General features: G+C 38.8%; 1 protein-coding gene across 4 annotated transcripts in view; it reads left to right on the forward strand.

The window, feature by feature from the left end:
- The window catches only part of stat1a (signal transducer and activator of transcription 1a), a 20384-nt gene continuing 1879 nt past the window's right edge, over positions 1 to 18505 (forward strand). The window contains exons 1-25 of one of the 4 annotated variants that reach the window (XM_017459021.3): positions 1 to 182; positions 2146 to 2290; positions 3500 to 3650; positions 5415 to 5510; positions 5863 to 5952; positions 6418 to 6496; positions 6915 to 7006; positions 7218 to 7369; positions 8380 to 8538; positions 8791 to 8883; positions 9026 to 9085; positions 9365 to 9388; positions 9624 to 9711; positions 10091 to 10132; positions 10245 to 10328; positions 12048 to 12146; positions 12241 to 12376; positions 12465 to 12520; positions 12617 to 12708; positions 13013 to 13152; positions 13287 to 13475; positions 15976 to 16048; positions 16948 to 17067; positions 17346 to 17436; positions 18196 to 18225. In XM_017459021.3, coding sequence (XP_017314510.1) covers positions 2163 to 2290; positions 3500 to 3650; positions 5415 to 5510; positions 5863 to 5952; positions 6418 to 6496; positions 6915 to 7006; positions 7218 to 7369; positions 8380 to 8538; positions 8791 to 8883; positions 9026 to 9085; positions 9365 to 9388; positions 9624 to 9711; positions 10091 to 10132; positions 10245 to 10328; positions 12048 to 12146; positions 12241 to 12376; positions 12465 to 12520; positions 12617 to 12708; positions 13013 to 13152; positions 13287 to 13475; positions 15976 to 16048; positions 16948 to 17067; positions 17346 to 17436; positions 18196 to 18225 — 2364 coding nt within the window. In that variant the 5' untranslated portion in view covers positions 1 to 182; positions 2146 to 2162. The remainder of the gene's footprint in view (positions 183 to 2145; positions 2291 to 3499; positions 3651 to 5414; positions 5511 to 5862; positions 5953 to 6417; positions 6497 to 6914; positions 7007 to 7217; positions 7370 to 8379; positions 8539 to 8790; positions 8884 to 9025; positions 9086 to 9364; positions 9389 to 9623; positions 9712 to 10090; positions 10133 to 10244; positions 10329 to 12047; positions 12147 to 12240; positions 12377 to 12464; positions 12521 to 12616; positions 12709 to 13012; positions 13153 to 13286; positions 13476 to 15975; positions 16049 to 16947; positions 17068 to 17345; positions 17437 to 18195; positions 18226 to 18505) is intronic. The other 3 variants (XM_017459022.3, XM_017459023.3, XM_017459024.3) reach the window with 3 other exon arrangements.

The raw sequence follows: 18505 nt of genomic DNA on the forward strand, positions 1-18505 counted from the left end.
TTGCGCTCGACCTCACGGCTTCAGTGAGTAGGAGGAGGGGGGGCGCACGCGGATTCTGGCTCTGGAGCGTTAAATGCTATTATTGCCGTTTTAAAAGCCTCGCTAGAATACAGCTCGAACGCGAGGAATTGCTGTATGAAAGACAGAGGAAGAGACCTGCAGTTTTTACGGTAACTGTCGGGGTAAGTATACAGCGCGAGCGTATAGCGAAAACAACAGCAGGATGTTTGTGTGGAAGAAGGCGGAAGTGACATAATTGTAGTTTTGGGTCCGAGTCCACCTTTTGTAGCGTTCGAGCCGAGACTAAGTCTTTAACCAGTCGAGTCCGAGTTCAAAAGCGGCCGAGTTGGACTTAAGTTCAGAAAGTTATTACATTGAAAAAAGATTTGAATTTGCAATTGTAAACTCGTCACTGAACTGTTAAATGAATATTCTGACCTTCACAAACTAATAGCAGCAGAAATGTAACAAAAATACCAATAGTACATGTTGCCATTTAATATTTTAATTTCATGTCACCAGCACGTCAACTCAGGGGTGGCGCCACCTGTGTCAAAGTGGTGTGGGCAATTTTTTCCAAGCCCACGTAGGGGTGTCTGGGGGTATCCACCCTCATGAGGAAAATGTTATATATATACACACATACGTATGCGCGCGCGTGTGTGTGATTGTTTACTAAAGAAAAGCAAATGGAGGATTCAAAATTAGACAATTATCGATTCAATTAAAAATAATTATTTCCAACCTTCCCAATGACTATTTCCGATTAATTTAGCTACATTTCTGCATTCATCTCATGTTGTTAGCATGTTGTTAGCATGTTGTTTTATGTCGCACCGTGCTCCTGAAGGAACGTTGTTTCGTGTCACTGTGTATTGTACCAGCTGTATATGGTTGAAATGACATTAAACTTGAACTTGAACATTTCTAAGTGACCCCCAACATTTTAAATAATTAATAATAATTCAATTTTTACAGGTGAATCTCAAACAATTAGAATATCGTGGAAAAGTATATATTCCTGCCCCCCCTGTAATTTAATTCAAAAAGTGGAATATATTCTAGATTCATTGCACAAAGTGAAATAGTACAAGCCTTTTTTTTGTTTGTTTTTGTTTGTTTAATAGACCTAAGATGTCGTCCGGAGCTGAGCCCAGATTCTTCTCCATCCAAAAAAACCAACAACTTAAAAACGTACTTCTAAATAGACTGTTTCCATGCATTTTTATCAGCTCAGCTAGTAGTGTACAGTTTTATGTTATGGAAGCTGTGGTAACTTGGCTTAATAACTTATTATGAATATTCATAATACTCATCTGAGTTCGAGTACCAAAAGTCTACATTATTGTTTATTGTAGCAGTTTAAATCCATACACACGTGTGGCTCGCAGAGTCTGGGTGCTTGGCTCCTGAAAATGCTGCTTGCAGCTTGTTGTTATTATTATTATTATTATTATTATTATTATTATTAACGAACAGTACATTTTTACTAGCGTCCTTGTTTAGAATTTGGCTCAGTGCAAGTTTGTGCCTCACTCATGCGGCGTGTTTATGCAATACATGTGGAGTGGTATTACAGATACACTCCAACAGTTGCACCTGTACGTACACCTGTTCTTTCATACAGTTATCCAGTCAGCCAATCACATGCCAGCAGTGCAATACAACAAATCACATAGATCGTACATGTCGAGAGCTGTGTTAATGTTCACATCAAATATCTTAGTGACCAGGTGATGTTTTTGTCCGATCTTCACGTGTCCGATTTGGGCGAAGTGCACCTGTGCACCCTGTTGCCTCAGATTCCTGATCTTCTGCTGTTGTGGCTCATCTGCCTCAAGGTTTATGTGTTCTGAGATGCTCTTCTGCTCGCCCCGGCTGTAAAGAGCGGTGATTCGAGTTACCGTAGCTTTCCTGTCCACGGAAACCCGTCAACACTGACATCTGTCGCCAGCGCCCCCGTTCTGCTTTTTGATGTGAAGATTAACTGAAGCTCTTGAACTGGATGTACATGATCTCTCAGAACTGTCAAAGTTAATTTATAATGCGATGTCAATGTCATTTACGGTGCTTGTTAATTTTAGCACGTTGTTTACTAGCGAAGCCACGTAATTAGTTTTCTTCCTACCTCCGCTCTGTTTCCAGTGAGGCAAACCTCCGAGATGAGTCAGTGGCTCGAGTTGCAGCAGCTGGACTCCAAGTTCCTGGAACAGGTGGACCAGCTTTACGATGACAACTTCCCCATGGCCATCCGCCAGTACCTCAGCAACTGGATCGAGAGCCACGACTGGTGAGAATGAGAACGAGTTTTGTGCCCTGGAGTGACTTATGGTGCGAGTCATTAGGTAATGGAGGAAGGAAAAACTGTCTGAGCTTGCGCTGTGGTTAATGTCAGACTTGCGGTCTGCATAAATCAACACTCTAAACTCGCATGACCACCGGCGATATGTTAGTGCGTTAGTAGATTTCTCAATACTAATAACAGATTAGTAGAGTTCTCAGTGGCAGTACATTATGGGTAACAGACACACAAACACACGCTCACTTAAACACCCACTGAAAGTAAACCTTGTAAGAAAAATAAAAAATCATGCTCAAATCATATCTTAAAACATATTCAGCAAATACTATGAACGTTGATATTTACTGATTAATCAAGCAGGCTCGATAGCATTCTGACTCCCTAACCACACTGGGTCAGTGCTTCTTTCCAAACAGGATTTTTTTTTTTAACCAACTGCTAGTGGTTTTGGTGGAGCAGTGTGGGTGTAGCTGAGAATCGTCAAGCGTTCATACTCTACGCCCTACTCTCTTTGTTCATCGAAGGCTTAAACATACATCATGTCTTTCTGAGATGAGGAGAAAAGGGAAAACGGGAATGTCTTTTAAGGTTTTGTTTTTTGCAGAAATACCATAATATAAGGTACACACCACTGGTTTGATGGACAGTTTGCAAATAGCACAGAATGGAATGCACAAACAGGTTTTTTTTTTACCTGGGATAAGTATTTTAAAATTCTTATCCATCCTCACCCTGTGTTTGCACAAGCGAGCGACAAAACAAACTCGATCTTCTAGTCACAGAACCGAAGTTTTCAGCTTCAGTTGAATCGAGATCGTCTTGATTCTATGCAAATTAGGTATGACCGTAAAGCGACAAGTTTCCCGTTCACAACTTTAGTACCTGTCTGCTACAAACAGCCGATCTTAACAATGATTAGTGCGTTATTTAATTATTGTTTAACTTGCTAACTTTAGAACATTTTCTTTTCTTCCAAAATATTGTAGTCATGCCAAGCAAGGAGTTAAAATACAGATCATAAACAGTCATTTCTATTGAAGAACCAGGCAACTGTTAAATAAAAGATCAAAAGAACAGGAACTAGAAATACAGTGAAAAAACAAGACACCGAGCAAGCAGAAAACAATGCCCATGTAAGGAATGTGGACATCAATAAAGATGTGAAGAAATCAATTGCTCACTTCTTTGCTCACGCAGGGACCATGTAGCTAACGTGGAGAACGAGTCGCTGGCCACGGTGCGGTTCCATGACCTTCTGACGCAGTTGGACCACCAGCACAGCCGCTTCGCCATGGAGAAGGACTTCCTGAATCAGCACAATATCCGCAAGATCAAACGCAACCTGCAGGTCTGCAGCATACACTCACGTTCCTCGCTTCCCCGTTTCTCATACTGCAGTTCTATGAATATATATATACAGTCATGTGAAAAAATAAGTACACCCCATGGTGTACCATTTTTGACGCTTGGGCAAGCAAATATTTGATCCTCTTTCAAATGGCGCTTATTAATAAAGCCGATATAGTTGAACGAAAAAAAGCTTTTTCAATCGTTTAGTCAACAGCAATGTCAGTGGATGTGATATACTTCTGCGGAAAAAGTAAGTACACCCTTGGCCTCAGAAGCTAGTATTGCCCCCTTCAGAAGAAATAACTTCTTGTAGGGCGTTTTGCATCATTGTCCACCAGGCTTGATGGAAATCCTGACCACTCTTCCATGCAGTATTTTTTCAGTTGCAAGATGTTTGAGGGTTTTCTTGCATGTTCTGCCTGTTTTGCATCCCCCCACAACATTTCAATGCGATTCAAATCCGGGCTTTGATTAGGCCATTCCATAACCCTCCATTTCGTCTTTCTGAGCCATTCCTTGGTGGATTTATTAGTGTGCTTATGATCATTATCCTGTTGGAAGGTCCACTTTCGGATCAACTTCTGGACAGATGGCTGAAAAAAACATGTCTGCTGTTACTGTGGCCAAACAACTCCATGTGCAGAGCACTTTATTCCAAAAGGCCTGGTCTTTGCCTTTATGCTCATTGGCAGACTGTAGTCTTGCGAAGGCTTTTTCCTGGCTCGCCTCCCATGCAGGTCAAATCTGTGCAATCTCTTTCTGACCAACAGTTGCAAGACTTACTAACGGATCCTGTGATTAAATTTTGGGGTCTTTGGAGACTTCTTTGTGCATCAGACGGTCGGTGTCACGTATCGTGACGGAGCGGAGATAGGACGGATGCAAGTGCAGTATGAACAGTTGTTTATTTTAAAAGAGAGACAGGCAGACAAATCCAAAACGTGATCCATAAACGTAATCCAAAACAGACGATCGACAAACAGGCATACACAGGGTTAAACATGAATCAAGGTCGTGGTCACGGAAAACAGGGTCGATAAACAAAACGAGAAACATGAACTATGACGAGGAACTGGGAGCGGATAACCCAGCGTGAACTAACTCTAAACATGGACCGTGACTATGACTACTAAACGAACTAATCTAACTCTATGATAATCTTCCGCGTTGTGTGCTGGGAGGCGCGCGGTATATATGTGGACATGATCAGCGTCTAAACCGCTAGCAGCTGAGGGCAATACAGACACACGTGAAATCCCAGCCAATGACAGAACAGGGAGGAGACATGACGGAAACATAAACAAAACACACGTGTCCAGATGTCACTACTGTCAACAATGGAAAAGCAGGTGCTCGCGCATTCGCGCTTAGAGCACGCTGCTTCAAGGGGGAATTATGACAGTCAGTCCCGGTCTAATTGACCGTCGCTTGAAATCTGCACCATTTGTAGATTATTTTCCTTACGGTGGAATGATGTATTCAAATAATTTGGAGATCTTTTTAAATCTCTTGCCAGACTCATAAGAACTCTTAGCAATAGCAAAGGGAACACCAGACATTAGATATGAGAGGGGTATAAATAAGACCTGCACTCCCTAAGCAGGTTCTAATCACTGGCACCCAATCTTCAACACCTGATTCTAATTTTCTGGATTTGAAGGTGATAAATGTAGGGGTGTACTTACTTGTTCCATATGACTGGTGTTGTTCACCTCAAACGTCCCGTACACACTGATCCGAACATTTCTGTTTATGTTTTTAGACTCTGTTTGGGGACAACCCTGTCTCAATGGCCATGATCATCAGCAAGAACCTGACGGAGGAGAGGAAGATTCTGGCAACTGCCCAAATCTCCGAGGTTGGAAAGTGAACAAAATATAGAGACTGAATATTCTCATAACTGCACTTCACCAGGGCTTAAACAGATCATCTTGTCCAATCAGTCAAACACACCATGAGCTGCATTTCTCCAGCAAGATTTTATCACATGCCGTTAATAAAATGTCCAAAACAGTGTGTCGGTAACAGCTTGTGAGGATTGTTTTTCACAGCTAATCTATGGATCAGTCTCAGATTTAAAATAATACATTCTCGAGTGGTGAGGATTATCTTAGAAAAAAAACGGGGGGGGTGTTATGCAGACTTTGGGAGCCGGTCATATGTGAACGATATGATATACAATATATATGTGTGTGTCTTGTTTGATGCAGAGCTCGACGCATAACGCTCAGAGCGACATGATGATCGAGAAGCAGAGAGAGCTGGACAGCAAGGTGAAGGACATCAAGACAAAAGTACAGGTAAAAATCTTAAGGCCGCTAATCTTTCAACACCAATACCACCAACCACTAATGAATCTGGTTTGTTTCTCATCAGCAAAATATGTACACTCAATCAGTTTTCTGTAGCATTTTTAACATTTATGGAAGGAGTCTCCAGTGTCAACGCTTTGTAACAGTCAGTGTTAAAGCTGCAACTTTCGGTTCTTGGTTACATGACGGTCATTTTTTAACTTCAAGAGAGGGGAGGGGGGCTTGGGAAAGAGAGGTTGGTGAGGGAACGTATATATACCCACCCCTCCCCCTTCCACCATTTTGTTGCACCACCTACATTTGCATACATGAACATGATTGACTCTTCCATTTTATGATGCAACAGCACTCGTCTTCAACACTAAAGCAACGTCAGCTGTTTCCTAAAAAGTCTCGACAAGTGCATAAAGTTTATCGCGTCTTAAGTGACTAGAACATTTTTCTGTAAACCAGGAAACAGAGCAGAACATTAAGAACCTGGAGGATCTGCAGGACGAACACGACTTCAAGAGCAAGACTCTGCAGAGTCATGGTATTTTCTTATCTTGAGTGTCCCCTTTAAAGTCTAGATATAAACCTACTATGAATTCTACTCCAAAATGAGAAACTGGGTCAATCTGATGCACAGTGATGTGAAAACACTAAAGGTTTTTGTGCTGTAGGAAGTAATTGTTTAAAGTAACCACTTCTACAGGTGGTAAGGGGACAGTTTCTTTTGCACAAGGAATCAGAGACATTACATAGCCTTGTTAATAAAATAACTTAATTTTAAAAGTGCACTGGGTAAGACTAGGTTCCTTTTCTCATATTTAGTCTAATATGATGTAATGCATGCATGATTTTTCACAGTAATGTGTATTTTATGTTTGCCCTTGTTGGACAATTAAAAGACAAAAGTTATAGGCAGATATGACGAAATCAAAGTTGATTTTATAGTTTTGGTTTTACAGAGGAGCTAAATGGAACGATATCGCCGGAGGATCTGAATCGCGAGAAACTCTACCTCAAAGCCATGTTCATGAAACTCAATGACATGAGAGGGGTGAGGCAACTTTTGAGGGTGTGGTCCAGTGTTTCCAGGACCACATCCAAAACCTCATACTATCATACAAATAATCGAAAATAGGGCTGTATGTTGTAATTCGGCCATTAGCTATTTGTCATGGTAACTGGGAGCACCGTATATAATTGCAGCTGAGAATTGCTTAACTAGCTAGCTAGCAACAGCTTATTGTGCGTGTGTGTGTGTGTAGGGGGTGGTTGGCCAACTGTCAGAGGTGCTAAACTTGGTGGAGCAGCTTGAGTATGAGCTGATCACAGTGGAGCTGTCCGAATGGAAAGGACGCCAGCAGATGTCATGCATCGGAGGACTCACCAACGTCTGCCTCGATCAGCTGCAGAACTGGTACGACAACAAATTAGCACCCCGGAGTTTTGTATATAGGTATCCTCGATACACGTGAGCTGGATATTCCGACCAATTTGAGTCAGGTATTCTCAGCTATTCCAAACAAAACTGATGTACTTGTGTAATGCCTGAGCCAGGTATCCGGGTTTTTCAACACAATTGAGCCAGATATACATGTATTCCCAAAATGCCTCAGCCAGGTGTCCAGGTATTCCCAGCGCACCTGCGCCAGGCATTAAAATGTTAACAACAAACATGAACATGATATTCGAGTGTTCTGAACACACCTGAACCTAGTTTTCAAGTGTTCTGAATGCTCCTGAGCCAGGAATTCAAGTGTTCCCAACACTCCGGTGCCAGCTGTTCCCCTAGTGCCTGAGCCAGGTATCTCGGTGTTTAGAACACACCTAGAACACAAGCTAGGTGTCTAGGTATTCCCAGTGCACCCAAGTTCGGTTTTCAGTTCATCCAGATGTTATCAGCAGATCTGAGCTAGGTATCCAGGTGTTCCCAACACTCCTGGGCCTGTTATCCAGACCAGATGTTTCCACCAGACCTGAGCTCGGTATTCAGGTGTTTTAATGTACTTGAGCCAGATAATTAGATTTCCCCAACAGAATTGATCTGGGTATTCACGTGTACCAGGACAGGTTGTTCAGGTGTTCCCGATGTACCTGAGCCAGGTATTCCCATTCTTCAACTAGTGCACCCTTTGCAGGTGCCATTAGTTTAAATGTACCAGTTAAGTCTCTTACATTTGTTCAGGGAGCAGTGTTTATAGGCCTGAGGCTTATGCCACCAATTATGTAACAATCCTTTTACACAATGTTGGAGGAAGTTACTCAACTCCTTTAGAGAACACTCCTTGCCATGAATTGCCTAAAGTAACACAGTGCACTTGAAGACTTTGCTAAACTCTAAAGGCCAAAAAGTGCATGCAGAAATGATGTATGAACAGTTTTAATACACGTGTGCACTAAGGAAAATTTCTCTCTGTTTGTCGGCAGGTTCACAGCGTTGGGTGAGTGTCTACTGCAGGTTCATCAGCAGTTGAAGAAGCTTCTGGAGCTGGAGCAGAAGTATTCATACCACCAGGACCCCATCACCCTGAGCCGAGGCTCGCTGGAGGAGCGTGCACTCACACAGCTTAAAACACTGATCACCAAGTGAGGCTCCACTGCCTATCACATAAGATAAAATCAAATATTTACAAAAATGTGATGGGTGTACTCACTTATTGTGAGATACTGTATATACATACATACACACACAGACATTGCTGTAATTTCATACTATTTATATATAAAGAATGCATCCACACTCTACTAGTTACAAGAAGAAATAAAATAAATGCACACCATAGTGTAGTCTGAGTGAGTGTGTGTGTGTGTGTGTGTGTGTGTGTGTGTGTGTTGTAGTTCCATGGTTGTGGAGAGACAGCCGTGCATGCCCACACAACTTCAGAGGCCACTGGTGCTGAAGACTGGTGTTCTGTTTACTCTCAAAGTCAGGTAATAAACACACAGGAACACACACACTAACTATCACACTCCAAGAATCTTTATATAATACCAAAGCAATTTTGAAAAAAGAAAAATGTAAAAGATATCTCCTGATGACCAGGTTGTAACGTTTCTCCGTGCTGCTTTCCAGACTACTGGTGAAACTTCAGGAATTTAATCACACGGTTCGGGTAAAAGTGCACTTGGATAAGTAAGTCCAATATCAAATGTAATTGACTGAAGAAAGCTATTCATTTTATTAACAATATGAAATGTAAACCTGTCAAGTTAATCTAATGAGTTAAGGCTAATGAAAGAAATCTAATGAGTGAAAGGCTAAGAGTCTGAGAGAGGGCTGTCAATCATGCATGCTAATTAGAATATTAAGCCACGCCCAGTTGGACAGCCTCCGAACAGTGTGATCAGCTAGTTCAGCTGCAATTTTTAGCATTTTAGCACATGATTCTTTTCTTCATTTTTGTTTTCCCAGAGATGTGACGGAGAAGAGGAAAGGGTAGGATCACATATTTCGCAAAAATCTTTTTATACTTTTGTACTTTGATGTCTTGTCAAATAAGGCTGTGTAAAGTATTAGTTTATGTAATTACTTCTTGTCTATTTGTGATTGTGTGTCATATCCAGGATAGATTTCTAACATGTTTCCTGGCTCAGTTTCCTGGGAAAAATATAATAAATAAATACTGACCAGTTGGTTGTTTCCTATGTTGACGTTCTGATTTCGTCTCCAGTTTCCGGAAGTTCAACATCCTCGGAACGAACATGAAGGTGATGAACATGGAGGAGTCGATCGGGATGGCTGCTGAATTCCGACATCTGGTAAAGAATTAAATACTACATACAGTATTCATCCCACAATTACAGTACTTAAAATTACCAGTATTTACGTTACATTTATTCATTTAGCAGACGCTTTTATCCAAAGAGACTTACAAATGAGAAAATACAAGCAAGGCGATATATCAAGCAGAGAACAATACAAGTAGTCCTACCGTACAGGACCTGTTAATTGATTTCCAGAAGAAGCAAAGTGCGCAGAGTAGAGGTGTAAGTGCCGGAGTAATTATTATTTTATTATTTGGTTAGGTGTTCACGGAAGAGGTGGGGTCTTTAGCTGTTTTTTTGAAGATGGTGAGATTTATCAGTATTTATTAATGAATTATTATTATTATTATTTATTTTTATTTTTTTTAAACAGCAACTGAAAGAGCAGAAGGTAGCAGGAAACAGGACAAATGAGGTAACAGTTCACATCAAAGTCATCAACACTCTCATTTACCCTCATTTACTAAACTGAAACTGAAACTAAAACTAGCCATAAATGTAAGGCTCTGTTTATTTTTGTGTGTCAGGGTCCACTGATCGTTACCGAGGAGCTCCACTCTTTCACATTTGAGGCAGAGCTCTGCTGGTCAGGACTAGTCATCAACTTTGAGGTGAGAGATAAATACACACACACTACCGGTTAGAAGCATTAATTCTTTATTTTTACCCCCCCCCCCAATAACATTTAATAGTAATAATAATAATAATAATAATGTCATCAAAACTCTGGAGTAACACAAATGGAACTATGGGAATTATGTTGTGATAAAAAATCCAAAATAAATCCAAATAATCTTCAAAGTAGATGCTCTTTTTGCCTAAAATTTCCAGAAATGTATTTTTGGCATTTTCTCGACCAATTTCTTGAGTTGTCCCCTGAGATGCTTTTTAAACTGTATTAAAGTTCACACCTACGCTGCACACTTAATCGGCTGCTTTTCAGAATATTTTTCGCTCCGAGTCGTCCGTTTAAAATGAAAGAGATGAATATGTCGGCATCATTATATTTTTGTCTACGGCACCGATTTCGAACATTCAGTCATACACCTTCAGAGCAAAAGGTTTTTAACATCATGAGAAACATTTCAGTCGAGTGTCCACAAACTTTTGGCCTGCAGTGTGTGTGTGTGTGTGTGTGTGTGTGTGTGTAATTTAAAGTGTTCGAAATTCAATAAAGTTCAAGAAGCACAAACTAAATAATAAAAAAAATGTGAACTGACAATTCCGTACTGAAATAAAGTCCTAATCCTAAAAGTGAACTTAAGTAAATGAGGCCTAATAGGGTACCATTACTTTTACAGGGATGATATGGCCAAAACATCTCATCTTTTTAAATATATATATATATATATATATATATATATACACACACATTACTGATATTGCTTTATTGATGTTTTTAACAAAATGATGTAATATTGATTTTAAAGAGAAAAAAACGATGTATATGAAAGACATAAGACATTACATTTTAATTTGAGCTTGTAAACAAAGTTGTGTTTAGAAGTGTTGTTCGCTGCTACAGCTAGAAACTAGTCAGTCTGAGGTAAAGTTATAAAAAAAAATAAGTACTGCTCTCATTATAATTCCACACTACGATGGACGTGTGGCCTTTTACCAATTTTTCTAAGACAGTTCTCTCATCAGGGGCCGTTTTTCGCCTCATAAGTTGAAGCTAACAGGCTAACTACTCAACTTGCTCTGTGTAGCAGTGATATGTCGCCACCGCACGAGTCGGATCTTTGTATCGGTTCTTTAAATCGAACATAGAGAACCGACTCGTCTAGCCGGGGTTTTTTTTTTAAAAATTATGTATGTATGTATGTATGTGTATATTTTTTGTGTGTAGATTTAAGCAATGGCGTTACTCTTGCGTTGTGATTTAATCTAAACACCCGCACGGAAACCTTTTCTGACATGTTTGTTAGCTCGAGTTACTTCGTGTTCACGTTACTTTCCTTAATCGAATCAAATAAAACTTAGGTTATTTCGTCTGTCCAAACAGCGCGTGCATGACATTTGTCTGAAACACGTGACGTCATTCCCGTACATCGTTATTTATTTGAAAACACTGTTCTGACACGTCAAAATGATCACAAACTTTGTCTAGTTTCGGACAAAATGCCACTGAGCCGTTTTGGAGCCGATAGTGTCGACTCCTTTAGAGGAGCCGAACCAAAATTTGAATCGCGGCCGCCTCTTCTTCTTCTTTTCTCTCTCTCTCTCTCTCTCTCTCTCTCTCTCTTTTTTTACACCTGCTGCAACATGTTATTTCTTGTCTAAATAAATTCACGATCCAGTAACGTGATCATGTGATTCTCTGATGTCAGACTTCGTCTTTGCCTATTGTGGTGATCTCCAATGTTAGCCAGCTACCATGTGGTTGGGCCTCCATCATGTGGTACAACATGCTGACCTCTGACCCCAAGGTAGGCCACGCCCCCAGAATTCTTCCTCCATGTCATGCTGAACGTTCTCGGTTTTGAAAATTCCTTCAAACGTCTATTCTTTCCTTTCTTCCAGAATCTGTCGTTCTTTGTGAGCCCGCCCTCGGTGAGTTGGGGTCAGCTGTCTGAGGTGCTGAGTTGGCAGTTCTCCTCCATCACCAAGCGAGGCCTGAATGCTGAGCAGCTGAGCATGCTGGGACACAAACTGCTGGGTGAGTGCAGGGTACGGAATATGATCGACAGATCGAGACTCTGCCCTCTCATACTAACGTAATACGTTTCTGTTTTAACCCCCCACAGGTCCAAAAGCAGCCAAAGATCCTGAGGCTCAGATTCCCTGGAATAAATTCTGTAAGGTATGAACGGTAAACACACTAGCAGTTTTATATGGTTTATATGATTCAGATCTATATTATAGGTTTTTTTTGGGTAACTAATAATTGTTCCTGCAGGGAGGCAGTGAAAAGAACTTCACGTTCTGGTTGTGGATAGAGGGAATCCTGGACCTGATCAAGAGACACCTCCTGAGCCTGTGGGACGAGGGGTAAGATGGGAATATTATCCTCGTTACTGCTACAGTCATATGTCATCCATCAGTTTATCATGATTTTAGATTATAAAAGCTTAAAAACACGTTTCCGTGTGTATCTGTTAGTGATTTCATTTTGTCACACATGACGAGGTTTAAGGTGTTAACGGTGTGACGTCCAAACCGATTCTGTCCTGGTTAACCCATTTTGGTCCTTCACTCTCGTTATACACACACACAGTTTCCTGTTCACATTTATCTGCACTTTTTTTTTTTAGCTTCAGTGTGTTCTGTCTTTGTCTTTCTCTCTCTGTAACAGGTGCATTATGGGATTTGTTACTAAGGAGCGCACTAAGTCCCTGCTCAATGATAAAGCTCCTGGAACTTTCCTGCTGCGATTCAGTGAGAGTAACCGAGACGGTGCCATTACTTTCAGCTGGGTCGAACACACCCCCAATGGTAAGACATGCCCACATCCTGTGTGTGTGTGTGTGTGAGAATGTATGCATATAAGCTTCAATCTTGACAGATGAGCTGTATTCACTCGTTATAAGCCGTAACAGAAGTGTGTGTGTGTGTGTGTGTGTGTGTAGGTGAACCACAGGTGCGCTCAGTCGAGCCCTACACTAAGAAAGAGCTCTCGGCCGTCTCTCTGGCTGACATCCTCAGAAACTACAGAGTGATGGCGGCTGACAACGTCCCTGAGGACCCCCTGCGCTTCCTGTATCCAAACACGCCCAAAGACGATGCCTTCTGCAAATACTACTCCAAACCTGCTGACAGTGAGTACACCACTATACTCACACCTCATAACTGCTCTGCACTGCAGTGTTCACCACACGTCTTATTTTATCAGGCCATAATGTTGATATTTATCAGTTTGTATATTACAGTGTAGGGCAATTTAGAATAGTATAATGCAATACAGTGTAGAATAGTAGTGTAATATAGTATAGTGCAATACAGTGTAGAATAGTAGTGTAATACAGTATAGAATAGTAGTGTAATATAGTATAGTGCAATACAGTGTAGAATAGTAGTGTAATATAGTATAGTGTAATACAGTATAGAATAGTAGTGTAATATAGTATAGTGCAATACAGTGTAGAATAGTAGTGTAATATAGTATAGTGTAATACAGTGTAGAATAGTAGTGTAATATAGTATAGTGTAATACAGTGTAGAATAGTGTAATATAGTATAGTGTAATACAGTGTAGAATAGTGTAATATAGTATAGTGCAATACAGTATAGAATAGTAGTGTAATATAGTATAGTGTAATACAGTATAGAATAGTAGTGTAATATAGTATAGTGTAATACAGTATAGAATAGTAGTGTAATATAGTATAGTGTAATACAGTATAGAATAGTAGTGTAATATAGTATAGAATAGTGTAGTATAGAAGTGTAGTGTAATACAGTATAGAATAGTGTAGTATAGAAGTGTAGTGTAATACAGTATAGAATAGTGTAGTATAGAAGTGTAGTGTAATATAGTATAGAATAGTGTAGTATAGAAGTGTAGTGTAATACAGTATAGAATAGTGTAGTATAGAAGTGGTGTAATACAGTATAGAATAGTAGTGTATAGTATAGAATAGTAGTGTAATATAGTATAGTGTAATACAGTATAGAATAGTAGTGTAATATAGTATAGAATAGTGTAGTATAGAAGTGTAGTGTAATACAGTATAGAATAGTGTAGTATAGAAGTGGTGTAATACAGTATAGAATAGTAGTGTATAGTATAGAATAGTAGTGTAATATAGTATAGTGTAATACAGTATAGAATAGTAGTGTAATATAGTATAGAATAGTGTAGTATAGAAGTGTAGTGTAATACAGTATAGAATAGTGTAGTATAGAAGTGGTGTAATACAGTATAGAATAGTAGTGTAATATAGTATAGTGTAATACAGTATAGAATAGTAGTGTAATATAGTATAGAATAGTGTAGTATAGAAGTGTAGTGTAATACAGTATAGAATAATGTAGTATAGAAGTGGTGTAATACAGTATAGAATAGTAGTGTAATAGTATAGAATAGTAGTGTAATATAGTATAGTGTAATACAGTATAGAATAGTAGTGTAATAGTATAGAATAGTAGTGTAATATAGTATAGTGTAATACAGTATAGAATAGTAGTGTAATACAGTATAGAATAGTGTAGTATAGAAGTGGTGTAATACAGTATAGAATAGTAGTGTATAGTATAGAATAGTAGTGTAATATAGTATAGTGTAATACGGTATAGAATAGTAGTGTAATATAGTATAGTGTAATACAGTGTAGAATAGTGTAGAAGTGTAGTGTAATACAGTATAGAACAGTGTAGTATAGAAATGTAGTGTAATACAGTATAGTGTAGTATAGAAGTGTAGTGTAATACAGTATAGAACAGTGTAGTATAGAAATGTAGTGTAATACAGTATAGTGTAGTATAGAAGTGTAGTGTAATACAGTATAGATTAGTGTAGTATAGAAGTATAGTGTAATACAGTATAGAATAGTGTAGTATAGAAGTGTAGTGTAATACAGTATAGAATAGTGTAGTATAGAAGTATAGTGTAATACGGTATAGAATAGTGTAGTATAGAAGTATAGTGTAATACAGTATAGTGTAGTATAGAAGTGTAGTGTAATACAGTATAGAATAGTGTAGTATAGAAATGTAGTGTAATACAGTATAGTGTAGTATAGAAGTGTAGTGTAATACAGTATAGAACAGTGTAGTATAGAAATGTAGTGTAATACAGTATAGTGTAGTATAGAAGTGTAGTGTAATACAGTATAGAATAGTGTAGTATAGAAGTGTAGTGTAATACAGTATAGAATAGTGTAGTATAGAAGTGTAGTGTAATACAGTATAGAACAGTGTAGTATAGAAATGTAGTGTAATACAGTATAGTGTAGTATAGAAGTGTAGTGTAATACAGTATAGAATAGTGTAGTATAGAAGTGTAGTGTAATACAGTATAGAATAGTGTAGTATAGAAGTGTAGTGTAATACAGTATAGAATAGTGTAGTATAGAAGTGTAGTGTAATACAGTATAGAATAGTGTAGTATAGAAGTGTAGTGTAATATAGTGTAGTATATTATAGTAGGGGTGCACAATATAACAGTATTATCAGTATCACAATAAATCGTGAATAAATTGCAGATGAAATTTTCACCACACACTTTTTTGATGTTAAATTTGTGAAATGTTAACATTTAGTTAGATTTTCTCCTGTAAACTCTTCCCGCACGACTAATGAATTCTGCTCTTTGTGTAGAACACGAACCGATGGACGTGGATAAGAAGTCGGACGATTATATCAGAACCACACTCATCTCCGTCTCTGAAATGTGAGTCACGTCTATTATTCACAGGAATGACCTGGTACACACACACACACCCCTCACTGGAGTTTCACTGCTACATGTTCATGAACATTTTTTAAATCGTGATTTTAGTGTTGTAAGGGTTCTATCAACATTTGAAGTACATTTGGAGACTTTAATGGTGTCATTTTCTTATTGGAAAAATAATTGTTGTAAAATCTCTAATCACTTGGATAAACTTGATGTTATAAGGTTCTAGCTAATCATCACCCAGAGTGAATACGCAGCGTATCTGGCCTTGGCCTGTCGATATCTACGTTCTGTTTAGGTACTAACAGACGAGAGTCGGATGGCGTATAACCACCGTCTTTAAAGTTCTTACGATGTTGCGGCACATTACAAAGTCTTCAGCATTGCAGAAATGACAGTATAGTTAGTTAGAGATCAGTACTGAAGGTCAGCTTGCATGTACTCCATGTTGTTAATATGACTGTGCTGTTAAGTTTTATTGCTAAATGTTGTTAAAGTAAAATTTCAAATCAGTTTAAGATTTTGAAGTTGAATTCATGATATATGATCATAACATTATTAATAGGTTTAAAAATGTCTTCTTTTTTTGAGTTATACAGTTTGGTTATTTATTGAAGCTGAAAGGCTTAATGAGGGGGGAGAGGTAAAGACATTTCAAACTAACCAGCAGTAGAGATTTCTGAGTCTGTATTTGTTCACAATTCAAAGTTCTAATTGTTGGGAATGTACAATTGTCAGTAATTTCAGTACTTTGAAGCCACAGATCTCAAAATAGCTGTTCATCCAGAGAATAATAATAATAATAATAATAATAATAATAATAATAATATAGATGTTACAGTATGTGGTAATATGGTAAAGGTCGTAACTCGTAATCTCCGACCTCTGACTAGGCAAAACCAAAGAAAACGCCTCCTCAACTCTGAAATGCTACATGGGAACCCAGGATGGTCTCCTCAACACCAAGTTCAGCAAGTGACGTCAAACCAACATGTCTGCTCACAGCATGAACAGTAAACACAGCAGCACTTCTTATCTTTAAAATTAGTTATACTGTATTTACGTAGCATTTGACTACAGTCAGCTGGATAGCTTGTTGCTAACAAAAGACAAACATGGAGGAGTCGGTGGTCCGTCTGTACGCACCCCTCCACCCACCCACCCACCCACTCTGTAGCTCGAACGCACGGAGGTCGACAAAAATGGCGTAATTCCGAGCTCAGATTTCCCGCCTCCTCCCTCTGAGGTAAGACGACTGTAGAGTAAAACCGGTCTGTTCATGTGTCTGCAGGAAAACGTCGGAGTATAACGACATCATGATGCCGCTGTCGCCCGAGGTGTACGGAGAACTGGAGCGCATGGTACGCAGTACACTCAACCATGTACGTTTAGAATACAGCACCACTGATTTATTAGCAAAACGGAAGTGTGTGTGTATCGAGGTCAACCGATCGATCGGTTTCACAGATTAATTGGCACAGATTGCTGAGAAAGCGGCTGAGAAGGGTCCGCTGTCATTATGAAGAACAAGACCGCCCTCTGGAGGCGGAATAAACTATCACCCACAAATTTTGTTGTCATTTGAAGTGTTTATTTTGTTCGTTTTTGTTTTGTTTTTTAAATTGACTTTATTTTGGATGCCTCTTTTTATTTGGAGTTACTTTTTGGTTCAGTTTGGATATACATATTTACTTTTTATTACTATTTATATGTGTTTTTCCCCCATTTAAAAAAAGTACAGTACAGTTAATACTGTTTATTTTAGTCATAAAGTTCAGTAATATTTTTGCTTTGAGTGTTACGTGTTCATTCAGTATCAGTTTATCAATCGGTTCTCGGCAGGTAGATACCGCTGATAACCAAGTGATCAGTGTCTGTAAAATCCACTATCGCTCCACAGCCAACTGTGTATGTCGATAAACATCAAGATATGATATTCGTGTCATATCGCTCATCCCTGGCCAAACCATTATTTTGGTTTCAATTTAGTAAAAGTAAAACCTTACACTGTTTCAAAATATATATATATATATATATATTTATTTTAATTTGGTAAATTTATTAGAAATGTAAATTGAGAGTGTAATCTGGTATTACGTATCATTTTTAATTTTGACTTTATTCTCTTTTTTTTATTTTAGACTCGTGATCTGACTGGAGATCTTGGAGAGGTAAAAGGATTCAAATAAATAGAAATGTGTTTCAATATTACTTAGTCGAGAGATCTGGCATTATTATTATTATTATTATTATTATTATTATTATTATTATTATTGTTTTACGCACCGGTTGGTGTAATAAAGCAGAGAAGCTAGAAGTGCGATTTTAAGCTAGCGGAGACTTCCGAGACGGCGTCGAGCGCATCATTATAATTTACCGGAGTGAAATATTCGGATTCGTTGCTTTACATTATATCGTCATGAACAACTGGGATAAAACTGGAGCTGAAGT

This window comes from Ictalurus punctatus, chromosome 27 (genome assembly GCF_001660625.3).
Source record: "Ictalurus punctatus breed USDA103 chromosome 27, Coco_2.0, whole genome shotgun sequence".
NCBI classification, from domain to species: Eukaryota; Metazoa; Chordata; class Actinopteri; order Siluriformes; family Ictaluridae; genus Ictalurus; species Ictalurus punctatus.